The sequence below is a fragment of the Ambystoma mexicanum genome, chromosome 2q, assembly GCF_040938575.1.
Source record: "Ambystoma mexicanum isolate Mex_15411 chromosome 2q, UKY_AmexF1_1, whole genome shotgun sequence".
In the NCBI taxonomy this organism is placed as follows: domain Eukaryota; kingdom Metazoa; phylum Chordata; class Amphibia; order Caudata; family Ambystomatidae; genus Ambystoma; species Ambystoma mexicanum.
This window is the reverse complement of record NC_090924.1, coordinates 1,294,204,753-1,294,221,510: the sequence shown is the minus strand read 5'-3', so window position 1 is coordinate 1,294,221,510 and position 16,758 is coordinate 1,294,204,753. Positions and strand designations below refer to the sequence as shown.

The following is a 16,758-nucleotide window of genomic DNA, read 5'->3' as shown; positions in this document are numbered from 1 at the left end:
ACTCTTAGTTACTCCTGTTCTCCCACTCACTATCACACATTCTATTGTATTGCTCCTACTATTTCTACTCAGTACTTAACACTTGCTATTGCCCTCTACTACCTACTATCACTCTACTGCCTCTTCTCACTAACGCTCCCTACTACCTGCTTCACTTCAAATCTTATTCTTTAGCCCCACTACCACTGCTACTACTTGCACCTTCCTCCGCACTCACTATTCTGCTACTCCCACTCCCCCTAGCTCCACTTCCAGCTACTACTACCTCCGCCCATACTACCACTAACACTCCTCTGCTCCTCACACTTTCCGTTCTCACGCTCAAACACTCCACAGACCCACTCTTAACAAAAGCACTCCAATCGCTTTTGTTTCCTCAGGTCTCTCAGATGCCTCCTTCACCTCTCCTGTCCTCACCCTACTAACCCACACTGAATCATTCACACGCACCTACTTAAATAACCCCCCCTCCCACGATTGGTCACTTACCGTAAGCAATAGCTTACCTGGCTCCAGGGGTGTGCGTGACAGGCAGGGGTTTCCCGGGGCTTCATATGGGCTAGTGAGCTCCGCCCGCCTTCTCGTGATAGTCCTGACCTGGAGCTGATAATGGCTGTCTGGAGTCAGCTATTTCCGCAGGCCTCCACGGTGGCTTTATCGATTCTAGGTTTTCCTGGTGGTTTAGTGGGGCTTGTTAGGCCTTGTTATTTTTAACTATGAATCCCTGGTGAGTTAGTGGTGATGTGCAGGTCCATTTCTGGATGCCACATCAATTCCGGTCGCCTCCGCGGCACCCTTCTCATTATCGGCTGTTGTTGTGAGTGTTGCGACACTGCGACAGCCCTTGTTGCTGCGACTCCGATTGCCTTGTCGTCAGGTTTTGGGCGGACAGTGTTGTGCTGCTCTCTGTGCTCCATGGCAGGGTGCACTCCGCTTCTCCTGGTGTCCTTTTTTCTGGATTTGCTCTGCGGCGCAGGAGCCACATCGGGTAAGGAGGGGCTTTGAGGGGGGCCTGCTTCCATACTGGCACCAGTGGAGTTGTTGGCGTGTGGCAGTCCTCCCCTCTTTGACGGGGCCTGAAAACAGGCCATGTCACACCATCCTCCAACCTACCAAAATATATAACACTTTTTCTCTGCAAGTACTATTTGGTATAGCCACTAAAGTAGGGCACACTTAGTTACAGACACTGAATGCTCTTCATTGCCTCGAATTCGAAAGATTTGTTATTCACAGCATCGCAACTTGCAAAAAGTAATTGCTCTTACCACTGAAAGACAGCATCTGCTGTCAATTGTACCTACTGACAATAACCTTATCTGGCCTACCAAAAATTAAACGACCTTTCCTCTGGAACTACTGGTTAATATTTGGTCTGCATACTAAAAGGTGCTGCAGTTAATTCCAGTCACTGAATGTAATATACTGACTACAAACAAGGATTTCCTCTCGGCAACTAGTATTTGGTATGGCCACCATAAGACCATCTACTCCGTTACAGTCTCTTGAGCATCTCTGAGATGCCCTTAGCAAATCTCTCTGAATTACATTTGCAAATGAGAATATCAAAGATGCTCAAGGCAGCTCCAGATAAGCTTCAGGTGTAGGCTTTATATTGCATAATTAGACTCTTAGGATGACTTGGTCTTTTATTGTGGAGCAAAACGTATTTATAAACCCAAGGAATGTCTTATTTTTTTAACTCTAGGACCTTCCCGTTTAGCAAATAATGCATAAACAATTCATCACTACCATCTGATGGTGCACCCCAACACAAACACTGAAATTATCGTAGAATCCAAATTTATGATGTTCAAAAGTGAATTTCCATTCAATATTCACAGTTCAAGATGGTCAGTTGGCTTCATATCATAATCTGCCACTGCCTTGCCCAATCCTTGTACTTGCTTAGTTGTAGTGTGAACAAACAAACCTAAATTAGAATCGAGAAATCTATCTTTCAGAAAAAAGAACAGTATTCCTAGATCACATTCTGGAGGCCTGACACCTCTATTCATCGCATTATGCTACGTTCTCAGGATGTGCACTTCACACTGCTGCCGTGTGTATGTCTCCAGGCTCTCTGGGGTATCCCGAAGAGTGCGGGTGGGTTTACTTAATTGGGAGGAGAGGGAAATGCGAGATTGTAGGGCTTGTGTGTTGAGGTTGCAGATCGGAAATGTTCTGAGTTCTGCCTGTAAGCTTGTTTAGGTGAGAAGTGTAGAAGGAATTGAAAGCTTTGCCCCCAGAGGGGCAGACCCGTGCCTCTAGTGTAGGCACGTATTGGCCAGGGGCTGAGCCTGTCCATTGTAGTTAGAGGTAAAAGAATGTGGAGAGGCATCACATAAAAAAAATGCCCAAAAATGCTCAAGCATATAATCCACAATGCCTGCTCCAATTAAGCAACAAGCCCGCAGCTGGGGCGGGGGGCATTACAGCCTCAGGTAATGCCCCGGGGCCAATAGATACACGCCCGCGTGAAGCAAGCGACTTACTGCTATTAGTCGCTCCGCTCGTTGGAATGGGGTACTAATACATTCCTTTGTGAAGTTGCATAAAAAGGTGCACGCCATGGAACAACGAGAAGGGACTACATGTAGTCCCTTCTGCCTTTCCATGGCGGCCATTTGCACAGCTGCGGGGATGCGCCAGGCACACTGGTGTTCCCGGTGCCGGCGAGGGACCAGGCAGCACAAGGTAATTGGGGTGGGAGTTGGACGGGGAAATATGTGTAATGGCCTCGAGGACTGAGGAGGCTCAATGCGGCGGGATTACCGTATGGAGGACTAGGCCATACCCCTGCTGGGTACTAAACACTTGTAAAAGCCTGCATTGCTTCCTTCCCTTCTGTTTCTCTTAGAGTTTCCAGGTCTCTAGCCAATCGGCAAGCTTGAAATGGAAGCTCTAATCTTAAAAACATGTTTCCCAAACTTCCCTTTGTGATGTGTACGCACTGGACACTGATATGATAATGATATGATAGGTTATTTATAACGCGCTTAATACCCAGAGGTTTCTAAGCACGGACCCAGGGATCGACCCTGTGTTGCTCCGTGTCCTCTTGCTTTCAAGGCGAGCACGTTGCATCTGCTCTATCCTCCCAAGACAAGGAGACTGGTCAAGGAGACTGGTCAAGGAGACACAGGCAAGCACTATCACTGACGGATCGGGGACAACTTACAACAGTTGCTATTTTACCACTTCTTTTTCTGCATTTTTTATTGGGGGCAAGCCCCCCAATCTTCCTCCATATGCCCCCCTACCATTTTCCCACCACCTCACTACCCTAGAAATCAATGCAAAAAATATACTTCCCCCACACCCCTCTCAAAATATGCTGCAAAAGGATTTGGTGCAACGACTATTCTCCAAATGCGGTACAATGGCCATTATGATTATGCTTGGTTATTTATAAAGCGCTTAATACCGAAGTGGTTTCTAAGCGCGGATCCGGGATTCGAACCTGTGTTGCTCTATGTCAGCTTGGTTCCAAGACTGCCACTGAGCTATACTACCCACCGCATGATAAGTTGGGCAGATACCATCACCGGCAACCCAAGGTTAGGTTATGTTTTTTCACTCCTGCTGTAGCTAATTGCATTAAAGTGCTTACAATCAGGCTTTATTGTGTGCTTAATGACCGTTGCCCCATTTTAGGCCCTTGGCTTTGACTCCGGATTACTAACTTGTGCACTTACCACACTACAGGCTAGAGGTATCAAGTGTGGGCTCTCAGGCTTCATTCGATTCTTACATAAGGAATGCATACTCCCTTTCTTCATTCTTAATTATAAAGGGTTCATGTCCCCAGCATGCTTTAGTCCTCTCGGTGGGACTCTCTTTAGGGGGAATCTTCTTCAGCGCAGAGAGTGACAACCTACAGTATTCAAATGGTGCAGCGATCAAGGGGTCTGCACCATAATTCCACTGCTCACTCTGGCTTACAGGGTAGTTGCCTGGCATTTCCTGCTGGACATCCTTTGTGGGCCGATCAGGCTGATATGCAAATGTGCATTCTCCTTTTGGTGGCACAGAGAGCTAAAATGCCATTGAGATCCTGCTTGGCAGGTTCCAGCCCATACAGCAAGCTATTTGGCTTTGTTCTTTCTCAGTAGAGGATTTCTCACATTGTTGGACAGTTTTCACAAAGGTGAATGGTTTCTGTGTTGTCATGGTTTTCTTAAAGGCATGTTGCCTGCTTTCCTGACCCAAACTCCTATTGCCTTTAAAGTATCTTCATCACCACTATTTCTAGGGGGGTAACTGGAGATAAGTAGGCCATTCTCGCTTATTCAATTCAGAGCAAAATGTAAGGTACACCTTGTCTAACCCCTCACAACACACAATCTGCCTGTAGCCCAACTCCCACCTATCAATGCTGCCTCGCAAAGAATTATTTGACATCAGTTCATTCTGCATCAAACTGAGCATCTATGTTCTGCTTCATATGAAACACTCCACATATCAGTGTAAAGAAGATGTGAAATATTGAACCCAATCGGCCACACTGCGACCTGCTTATCTGCTCTACTGTAAGCGCCAATAACCAACTGAATATGGAGTGTGCATTATTACAAATAAATAAAAATAGCAATTGCTTCTCCTATACTGATGATTGCAATTCTGGGGGTTGGGGTAGATTCCACCATTTGTGGTTAGGTCAGTCTCATTGCTGATCTTTTTGACTTAGGTTGGCCTTCTGTTTTTAATCACTTTAGTAGCTGGTTCTGTGTGGCTGTTCTCAATCACTGTCCTTTAAATAATAAATAAATAAATAAATAAATGAACATAGCCCGTCGCCAGGTCAAATGGTCATCTAATGTCACATCCTCTGAAGTTATAAAGGGACCTACCTGCAAAATATGTGTAGGGTTTTGGGGAAAAGACGCCGCTGAGAACCCTTCATGTTTAAGTAGAACAGTGACAGAGTAACACAGCCTAGGCTTCCACACACAGAACACATCAGCAGAAGCAGTTCGTCCCAATGAGCTGATGGATTGTGTGTGATCCATCACACAGCTTTGCATTGCATTCTCATCACAACTCCCTGGGATTCCGTGTGGTTGGACCAGTGCTATCAGGTTACCAAAGCTCGCTAGAATGATAGACTAAAACATAGCAAAGAGACCCTTGACATGGCCTGAATCACCCATTTATTTAATTTATTTATTTATTTATTTGGTTTTGTATAGCGCCGGGTGGCCCTCTAGCATCGTAGCGTTTGTTACAGTAGGTGTTTTGGGTACATAGTTTAGATACATACAAGTTACAGTCATGAGAGATTACAGGTTCCTTACAAGGCTTACAGTGGCACAGTGTGTTGGGGTTGAAGTGGTAGTGCAACGTACTTAATTGAACAGTTTAGTTTTAAGCATTTTTCTGAAAACAGTATAAGAATTTTCATTTCTTAGAGCTGTGGGGGGGACGTTCCAGTTTTTGGGTGCTAGGTATTGGAAACTGGCGCCGCCCGCTTTGTGTCTTCTGAAGGATGGGACGTGGATCTGGTTGGTGAGGTGAGATCTGGTGGGTCTGGAACATGTGCAGGGGGTGATCCTTTCGGATAAGTAAGGGGGGGCATTGAGTGAGAGGCACTGGTGTGTAATAACTAGTGTTTTGAATAGAATGCGCTCTTTGACTGGGAGCCACTGTGCGTCTTTCCTTGCTTGGGGTATGTGTTCTCTTTTGGGGATACTTAGTGCAGCTCTAAGGGCATTGTTTTGAGTCACTTGTAGTTTGTGTAAGTTTTTGGCAGAGGTGCCCAGGAAGAGACCGTTGCAGTAGTCAAGTCTGGTGCTAACAGTGGCTCTGGCGATGCATAGGCATTTTTGTATTGAGAGGAAGGGTTTTAACTGCGTTGATGATTTTGGTGGTGAGTGCAGCAGACGAGGCACTGACCTGTCAGGTCATAGAGAGGGAGGAGTGGGGATAGACCCCTAGTCTTTTTACTGCTGAGGATACTGTCATAATGGTGTTGTCGATGGTGAATGAGTTGAATTGTGATGATAGTTTGTTTAGCGTTTCTTTAGTGCCTACTACAAGGATCTCTGTCTTATCTCCGTTGAGACAGAAACCCTGGGCTGCCATCCAGGTTTGGATTGCAGCGTAGATGTTGGTTAGGGTGGCTGCATCTTGTTCATAAATGCCGGTGAGAGGGATTAAGACTTGTGTGTCATCAGCATAGTTGGCGTATGCTATGTTGCGATTGTCTAAGTCATTGAACATAGGAAGGGTGAAGATGCTGTAAAGAGTGGGTGCTGTTCCTGAGCCTTGTGGTACTCCACAGTGAATAGTGTTGGGTGGGGCAGCGGCCGAGTCAGAGAACACTCTCATGAGTCTTCCTTGGAGGGAGGAGTCAATCCAGGCTGTGGCTTCTGGACAGAAGTGGGCAGAGTTTTGTAATTGCTTGCCTAGGATCTCATGGTTGACGAGATCGAAGGCAGCGGACAGATCTGATAGAAGGAGGAGTGCAGGTTTGCCTTTGTCCATGACATCTCTGAGTTGTATTTTTAAGTCTAGTAGAGCAGATTCTGTTCCATGACCTGGATGGAATCCCGATTGCCTTTTGCCTAGTATTTTATTTTCTTCCATGAAGAACTACTCAACTTCTCACATGCTTTCTTTCAGAGATCCCAGAAGACTCCCATAGGGCAGAAGAATTCTACAAAGACCAATCCGATGACTTTGAATCCTGTTCTGATGTCAGTGAAGAAGAGCTTGAAGAAGATGAGGACCAGGGAGAGGAGGTAGAAGAGGAAGATGTGGAAGGGGAGGAAGAGGATGAAGAAGGCAACACATTGACTCCTGAGCACACATATAAACAGGTACATACCTACGCAGGGCTTTTAGATTGTGGTAATCTGCAGCCCACCAGGTGTTTTAGCCTTCAACTCATATCAGCCCTAGCAATTAGTGGGCCAAAACATCTGGCGGGCAGCTGGTTGCCCACCTCTTCATTGATTTTACCCATCAGATTGTTGGGACGATATTTTTATGTATGGAAACGTTGTGCAATTTACGCAATAATGTCACAGCTTTATGTATGTTTCTATGAATGCTGCTAACACTTTGCTAATGGGCTGATTGTGTCCAACTTGAGGTGCTTTGATTTTCATACAAATACTTTGGCTTGAAGGAATTTGACGCTATCGCCTAGCAGATTACGACTTCTTAAGATAATTAGCTCGAATGAGGATGTATCTTTAGATTTCAGGAACCAGCATTTATTGATGCTCCCCGCTGGAGCATAAATAGTGCAAACAAATGTGACCAGTTTTACCTCACAGTAAAATCAGCCCTGTAAATGAGCAGGCAGTTTGTGTTAGGGTAGCAGACACTACATTTCCAGAGAGCTGTTTGACCTGTATGGCCGAGCTGACTCCTCTCCATATGGCTAGCGCGATGGCAGCCATTGCACTTGTGCCATGTTGGAATGCCCAACAAAGGCCTACTCTCCTTTATACAATGCTTCAAAGGGTCAAATTATGGAAGCCTCAGGCGTGAGTAAAGTGGTTCCTACAATGCGGATGGATTTGCACAAAACTGCCCTTGGTCTTTTGGCACCACACAAAACAGAGGTGACTGACACAGCCCTGACAATCTCTGGGTTTTAGAAAATGCAGCAGTTTGCAATATTAAAAAGAAATGGTTGCATGTCAATCCACTTTTTAAATTTGTTTTTTTATCAACGGATGGAATTGGACAAAATGAGAAACAAATTGGGCATGTAGCATTGACTATTTTCGGGACAGGTTTGAAAAAAATCCGTCCAGCAGTTTTAAAAATAATCGATGGGCAAAGGGGTGCCCCCATATCCCCAAAAATTGCTATATCTCCCCTTTTGCGTTGCAGCAGAGAGACTGGGAGGCTTTTCAGAAATTAAATGTGCCATTTTTTCTCTGAATGCAAATGATTCCTGCGCTATTACCAGGAGAAGCCACAAATGAAAGAACCCAAAACGCTATTTGGAAGAGGAAATAGAATGCCATCAAACTTCCCACGACCTGACAGAGTCTAATAATGTTCTCAACATCTGAAAGAGGCTCAAAACTCTTCTGTTTATGTGTTCACTCCCAGGGAGACACTGATAGTTTTGAACGACAGCGCTTAGATGGCCTGGTCGTAGGGGCTATATAAATGCCAATATCGATAGCAATAGCAATCACATCAGGCAAGAGGTCAGGAGTGAGAAAGAAGACACCATGCGAAGTTGGGGATCTGGGGGAGGGTTGGGAGCCGGTTACAGGTAGAATAATTTCGGTTTATTAGACGAAGACTGAGTGAATCTCACAAGATTACAGCTGCAACATCTCAAGACGTACTCAGAAACACAAACCAATGAATGATCGGGAGTAATGGGAGAGGGCTAGGGAGGGAAAAAGCAATTGGGTGGAGTGAGCGGACCTGGAAAAAAGAATGTGGGAAACAGGTAGAGTGCATGTGTAGACGTGTAAGACTTTTTAATTCTGAGCAATATTTCCCCTTATCGCGGGAATTGACGACCCGCCACTCTACTGAAGGAAATTTCTGTTATTGGAGATGATCACTGTGAAATTATCACGGGAATAAGGAGTTCGACAAAAAAGGTTTATCATCTGCAGTGCCTACATCTACTGGGCAGGGGGAAAAGGGTGTTTGGTAACAAATTATTGACCAATGGCCATGACTAGTGGGCCTAAATGAAAGATATTGGTTCAACACGTACAGAGTCCATGGACGAAGGCCATAGCTTGTGAGATCTCAAGAAACTATACACCTTGTTCGTCCGTGACCACTGGCCATGGCTGAAGGCCATGGTTAGTGGGCCCAGAGGAAACAACGGTACAGCAAAATCCTTGAAATTCAGTGAAAAAGCATTCGTAAAGCGAGAATTATGATGATCAGATTTAACACAACAAAACGCCTTAGATGTAGCACTTGCATTTCAATAAAGTCCACCTCGTAGAAGTAAATGCATCATACAAACCAAAAAGTGATGGGGGTAATAGCCAGGAGAGGGCTAGGGAGGAAAAAGCAACTGAGGGGTATGGGGACACTTGGGTAGAGTCTGTGAGGACAGGAAAGAGTTCGGGATTTTTCAAGCATTATCGCAGGAATACCAGAGGAATCCCGCAGGCATGGGTGGTTCAATGCCGCTGTATGTGTAGTTCATTGCCATTATCAGGGGAATTCCGCGGGAATGGTGAGAGAGAGTGGAAAAACAGTTTTACACCTGCAGTTATCACATCCCCTAGGTAGGGGCTAATAGGTGTCTGTGTTGACAGTCATAGCTAGTGAGTCCCAAAGAAACCTATCAGTGCCACATGTACAGAAACCACAGGCAAAGGCCATGACCAAAGGACGTGGCTAGTGGGCCTCATTAAAACCTATTTGTTCAATATGTACAGAGGCCATGACCAGGGGCAAGTGGTACCCAAAGAAACCTATTGGTGCAACATGTATAGTGGGCACAGCTGAAGGCCATGACTAGTGGGCCCCAAAATGTAGGTAGGAGAGAGTTAAGGTTATGAGATTTAAGATGAAACATACATAGCAACAAAACCTTTTGAAATTTAGTGAAAAAACGTTGGTTAGGCAAGAGTTAAGGTGATCAGATTTAATGCAACAAAACCCCTGAAATTCAGCATCTCAAACAAGTCCGCCTTAACTATGTGCCATATGTTGTGAAACGTATGACCACAATGATGACATGGTGCACATGTGAATCTATGTGTATCAGGTGAGTAGGCCTGTGTCGAAGGCAGAGTGTCCACTCCATCGATGATGTGCACATCAGGCCATGCAGCTGCTCGGAGTGGGATTTGCATTCATGGAGGTGAATATGGGTGCCCTATCCAGCTGTTTTGCACAGAAGGAGGCTGGAAGGGGTGCACCGTGGACATCAAGATGTTCTGCATCAGGATACATTTGGAGTACAGGCGGGTATGTTGCGAGTATGCGTGTACCCATGTATCCCACAATGACAAACTGTTTGCATGGTAACCCTTTCCATGAACATATGCCGGTATGTGTTACAGGGCCAGCAGTGGGCACATGCAAAGGGCAGGGATGTCGTCACATGTCTATCCATCGGGACCTCTGCACATCTAATGTAAGCACACTTCTTTACTGGCATAGTTCCATGCATGTGTGTTGTTGCTGGGGATGGGGTCTGACATCCCATGTTGGATCTGACTGTGCCTCCCTCTCTTTACCCCCAGATACATTGCTGCAGCCTGTCGCCGTTGCGGAATATTTGTCCCTGAAGATGGATTCTTTAGGGAAATGACAGCCATTCACCTGCTATTTATCAGATGCCTGTTGATTATGTACAGTGACATTAACGGGCTGATTTGCCCGTATCCTATGCTATGTATGGTGACCGACACACTTGTGCTACCTCTCTGATGTGATGTGCGAGATTTGCAGTAAAGTGTTTGGTTGCCCCTGGCAAGTTGTCTGTGTGTGGTACATGGTGTTTGTTGCTCATGCTGCTACTTTTGCGGACTCATGGCTACTTGCTGCTTCAATCACGTGCATGCCGGGTGGCTATGCAGGGGTGGTGGATACATGCCTGGTGTGTGGGGAGGAGTGTTATTCCATGGGGTCCATTAAGGCTCCTGTAGCAATCTACAGGCTGATGTGTCTTGGAGCTTTATGACAGGTCATCCGGGCCTGTGTCTTACGACTGGACAGATGGGTGGACTGATGTTCACACTTCTGATGTTTTGTTCATGGGCTGCCATGTTGGGTGGAAGGAAGTGGGAGGTGTACTCTTATGGAGAGGTGTCGGGTGCTATGGGTGTGCGGGTAATGTGATGTACAATCTAATGTGGGTGAGGTGGAGTCATTACCATGGGGTGTTTGGAACTTCCTGTTGTGTCAAGGTTGTTCCAGGTGGTGCCCTCTCCCCATGGTCTCTCTTGCCAGGCGGTACAGGCACGCAGTGTGCATCAGCATTCGCAGTTCTACTCCAGCCCTCACTGTCAGTGCCCTCGAGGACAGCGTTGTGGTGTCATCATGAGTGTGTACTCTCTGGCTGCATGAGTTGATATGCACTGTCCTTCAACTTGTTGAGGCCTGCAGTAACCTGGCCTCCTGTCATCTGTGCTTCCTCTGGCTGCTTGTTGGTGATACTCTTCTGGGTTCCACACTCGTGTCACCTGTGTGCTCCATCCCCCAACATCCTTTCATGGAGGATGTGTCTGCCTCCCAACTCTGTACCTGCTGGGCTAGTGATTCTTGTGTGCTCAGTGTCACCTCACCAGACTGTGTTTCATCATGTCTGCATCCCAAGGCCGATGCGCAGTGTTCCAAGCGTTCGTTGAGCACTTTTGGGTGACGGTTGTTCCACCGGGGGATGGCACATACTACGCTTTCCATGCGGCATATCAGGTCAGCCAATGTGTTCTTGTTGGTCCACCAGTGTGACATATTGGTTTCGGCACTGGGGAGTGTTTGAAGTATGTGGGACTGTACTGTAGTGGTGTCATGTGGTGTCGTGCAAAATTGTTCATTGCTTTGGTTGCAGCATGCAGACCAATGGTCATGAGTGGTATGTGATGTTGGGCAGATGTGTGGTGTTTTGGGTGTGTGTGTGGAGGCTGATGCAGGATCCGGTGGTGCATTACAGCTTTCACTAGCCCTACAGAGCATAGGCACTGGTGAGGATAAATGGGAGTCAAAGTCCAAAACGTGTAGTGGAATGTCAGCTTCAAACCACTCATCAAAACAATTACAACATTTGCACATCCAGTACATTACCCACACATATCACGAATCACATATATATATTGCATAAATCATTACATTTCCTCGTTGCGTTGGTGACAAATTCAGGTAGACACAGTGCATACTTTCTCTACCAAATTTGATCAACTGGCACTATTTTCCTATGCATACCTTTTTTCTTTGTGTTTCACTTTGTTATACCTAATTTGCTATCTGTTTTGTTTTATATTGGTTTTTGTTGTTTCTCTTCAATTTTTAAGGAATTTCGTATCATTTTTATTTTCATTTTGATTTTTTTTATTTAGATTTTTCTTTTTGATTATTTTCTGGAGATGGTGACAAAACATCCTGAGGCACCCTCCAGAGATGAAGAGATTGACCTTGCACAGTCCCCGCAGACCTGGAAGACACTGAGTGGGCAGAGCAGCCAGCTCTACCCAAGAAGTAGTGCCCCTGGAGGTCCACAACTTCCCTGTGCTTACAGTACTTCAAGGTGTCAGACGTTGGGAAGGCACAATGCACATTTTGTGAGGATTGTCCACAGTTCTTGCACAAAGCCTGGGCACCACAGAATTTGTGAAACACATGTGGAACGTGGTTGAAAATTTTAGGAATAGATTCCGAAAAAAGGCCATCTACCTTGTTTGTAAAGCTCTGCAACACACCGCCAGACCTGCATTGCCACAGAACACAGAGGAAGCAGGACCACCATCATCAGCTGCGTCATCCTCTGTACCTTTCTCATTGACTTCAGCTGGTGCCAGTGATGAGAGTGTCACCTCTGCCACCCCAGCGTTGGACATCTTTGATGTCTTGGGTGTTAGTCTTAGTAGGGTACAGTGATGGCACGAGTTATGGTCACTTAGCTTACCATAACTGGTGAATTTCTGTGGTTTTCCAGTTTTACTTGTAACCATAACGTCCCTTTAACAACGTTTTTCACTGAATTTAATTGGTATAGGTTTTTATTAGTGCAACTTAACCATAACGTCCCTTTAACAATGTTTTATGGTGAATTTCATGTTTTTATGAATGAAAATGTTTCATGATGTTATCTCACAGTAAGTTATTAATAACTCCTCTTTTAACATATATCAAAGAACTGTAAACTTAGTTTAAGAAACATATTTTTTGCAACGCATACTGATGTGTGTCGTTATCAGCAGCGCATGCTGGGGATGCAAGTCATGGTTCTATTTGCTAGAGCATGAGGCTCGATCATGACCCCAGCCACACCAAACCACCCTGTTATCCACTGCACCTACCCTGCATCTTAGTTCAGTGTCCACTATACCGTCATAATGTGACCAGTGGCCAGTGCTCATGGCTTAAACTTTCAACCTTTCAACATAATGTACATAATAATACAAAAAAAAAAGTTATTTACAATTAAAACTTGTTTCTTCATTCGTTAACATCACATTTCGACGGTATAAAAATCATTGAAATAAAAAAGCAGATCAAAAGGAGAGGACAAAAAGGAAAAAAGAAAAATCATATATTAAACTAATTTTCTTCCCACACAAGAAGAAAAAGAGTTTTGTCTCTTTTTAGTTGCTTACTATAATACTTTAGGTCGTACATATGTCTCCAGTACCTTCTGTTTCTAAATTCAATTGAAGCAAGAAGTTTACAGTCGCATAACCAATTGATTTCGAATGTATATGGTAAACATATCTCCATAAATCCTTAGCATCCATACAGCTCGGGGAGTCAAATAAACCTTTAAAATATTTGCAATGTAAAGACAACAAGTTAGCACACGCACAAATAATATGTTCTAGAGTTTCTATCACTTTTTCGCAAAAGCAACAGATAGATTGGCCTTGAGGATACCATCTTCATGTAATTTCCCTGGTTTTCCCTAAATTGAATCGTAAACGCAGGAGACCAGAGTGGTGCCGCGGATTAGGGGATTTCATCAGATATGGTTCTACCAATCAGTAACATTTTAGAGAAAATTGATTTATCGCAAATGCTTTATATTTACCACAATATTCTCTAATAGCAATTCAGCCAGTTTGCCATAGCTTTACTTTGGCTCAATCAGGATTTTGTAGGATAATTCCTCTGTTATATCGGCAGCGCTCAATCACTCCTGCGCCTTGCATCTCCAAACAATTCATAAAAGTGTCATCCGAGGATTTCATATAGTTTGACAATATTCCTAGTAATCCGTTTCCATTTTTCCTTAACAAACACCTTCTGTACAAGGTGCACACTTTACATTTATACCCTGTATATAATGAGATCAAACCAAGTTTGTGTCTAATCATTGCTACTGGCACAGAAGATGGTAGCTTCAGCAGTGATCTCCACAATTTAGCTTTCATCAAATTCTTAAATTTGGGCAACCTCCATTTTTTTGTTTCAGAGCCATACAAAATATGGACAGGACTTTCTGTTTATAGAAAACCACAAGTGGTTGAATGGTAAACTTGCAGAATCTTCCATTTATAATTCTGGCCTGGGATATAAGTGTGTTTACTTTCATTTGCAAACGTGCTTCATATGGTAAATCCTTTATATCATTGTTGACATTTAAACCAAGATAGATGTAGCTTGTTACTACTTCTAATCTTTTTTATCTATTAACCAGGCCATAGATGAATTACAATATTTTCTTTTGCCAAATTGAATTATTTGATTCTTTTTCACATTAATCGAAATTTGATTGTCACGTGCAGCCATACAAAATATTGACAGGACTTTCTGTTTATAGAAAACCACAAGTGGTTGAATGGTAAACTTGCAGAATCTTCCATTTATAATTCTGGCCTGGGATATAAGTGTGTTTACTTTCATTTGCAAACGTGCTTCATATGGTAAATCCTTTATATCATTGTTGACATTTAAACCAAGATAGATGTAGCTTGTTACTACTTCTAATCTTTTTTATCTATTAACCAGGCCATAGATGAATTACAATATTTTCTTTTGCCAAATTGAATTATTTGATTCTTTTTCACATTAATCGAAATTTGAATGTCACGTGCATACTTTTCCAAGGATTGGAGCATATTTTGCAGGCCCATCAGAGATTTGGAGGTTAAGAGGAGATCATGCACATAAAACAACAATCTTATGACTTGGTTGCCTAGTTTAGGTGAATCACTTGTACAATTCAGAAATCCCATTTCTATATCCGATATGAAAAAATCAAAGCGGGCTGAAGCAAATATACAACCTTGCTTCAGCCCTCTTGATTTCAGAATTGGGTTAGATAATAACCCATCTCCATCCAGTCTTATCTGGATAGAGGTTTCATTGTGAAATTCGATCAACCACTTTAGAATATGCCACAGGAAGTTCTGACCCATAAGTTTACTAATTAGAAGTTCTTTCAGGACAGAGTCAAAAGTGGTGCGAAAATCAACGAATGCAATATAAAGTGGTTGCTTTAGATGGTGATATTTAGCTATAATTGCATTTAATGTAAGGCGATTAATGCTGGTGCTAAATCCTGCTAGAAACCCAGTTTGAAATGGGTCTCTTAGCCTCCCTTCATCAGCCAAGTATTAAAATCTCTCACGACTAGGTGTGCAAAGATTTTCCCTGGGCAATCTAATAGAGCTATTGATCTGTAAGCAGTCGGATCTGATCTATTTCCTTTTTTAAACAAGGGAATTAGTATAGATTTTTTCCACAATGATGGTATCTCACCTTGCTCTATAACTTGTGTAAAAATGTTATTAAGAATTATAGCCCATGTTTCTGGATGTGCTTTCAACATTCTGTTGTCCAGGCCATCTGCCCCAAGGGCTCGGGACATGCGCAGTTTTGTAATATAGTAAAGCAAATCCTTGTGGGTAAATTGCACTAGGTGAGAGCAATCTTCTCTTTTTGGGAAGAGCTTTAAGCCAGATAACGGGGTTTGATAAATATTCTGATAATATTCACACCATACTTTTTCTGAGATGGAATTTATTTGGACTGCTGCATGCCCTTTAAATGTAGCTTCAATTAAGAAGCCCCATATCTCAGCAGATGATTTCCTCACAATTTTCCGCAACATATGCTCACTATCCTGTTGGAAGCATAGGGCTTTTCTCCCTCTTTGCCAATGTTTGTAGACTAATTTAAGATTTTTTATTTTGGTGACCCTCTCAAATGCGGCAGATGTTTAGCTTGCCGTATTTGCCACCTCAATTCTGTTTTTTGTCCTTAACCGCTACATCAAATACATGATGATGTTTGTGGCTATACCCATCGGATGTTGATTTCACTTGAATAAATCTTTGCATACACCGTACATAACACTTTCTATCTTCACCTGTTAATGCTTTATCTAGTTCCCTTAAGGTTCTTTCAGACCACCTTGGATGGTTTCGGCCATTATTTACTTTAACATGGCCTTTATACCTGTCTTTCTTATTCAGATTTTTTAATAATTCCCACTCCCAAGTCAAGCACAGTTGACTATGATCACTTTATCACTAGTTGTGATCTCTAATGATTTTATTCTATTCATAAAGGCATTATTTGTGTAGATGTAATCAATAGTGGCACTTAGTTGGCCTCTGCCCCACATATTCATTGCAGGTGTATCCCCTTCAATTGCACCATTTGCCATAACATAATCTCTTTCATCCATCATGGAACACCATTGTTGTTCTTCCGAGTTAAACCTCCCTGACTCTGGAATTAAATGCATATTTAAATCCCCCATAATTAGAATGAAGTCAATATTACGTTTCATAGCCAGGTTATCAAACACAATGTCCATGTAATCAAAGAACGACTCAGGCTTTAAATGGGTCCGCCCCAAATAAATATTGATCATGATCAAGACATATGAATACTTCAGTAGTTTAACCACTTGAATGTGAGAGCAAGGAGAGTAACATAAAATAGCCACAAAGTCTTTAGATTTCCTTATGGCTACCATTAAACATGCCATGGGACGTCCTCTTTTTTGAGTTAGAGCAGGCGTTGAAAGAATCTCAAATCCATCCCAAATTGGAGGCTCAACTAGCCAGGTTTCTTGGAGTACCATTATATCAAACTCATGAAACACACTTTCTTTATAGTTTACAGAGGGATGGAACCCTC

The 16,758-nt window shown here is 43.4% G+C and overlaps 1 protein-coding gene across 1 annotated transcript in view; it reads left to right on the top strand.

Moving 5' to 3' along the window:
- The window catches only part of NEK11 (NIMA related kinase 11), a 1,698,151-nt gene that overhangs the window by 1,329,433 nt on the left and 351,960 nt on the right, over positions 1-16,758 (top strand). Inside the window, exon 13 of the mRNA XM_069648723.1 lies at positions 6,625-6,821. Within this exon, the coding sequence (XP_069504824.1) occupies positions 6,625-6,821 (197 nt within the window). The remainder of the gene's footprint in view (positions 1-6,624; positions 6,822-16,758) is intronic.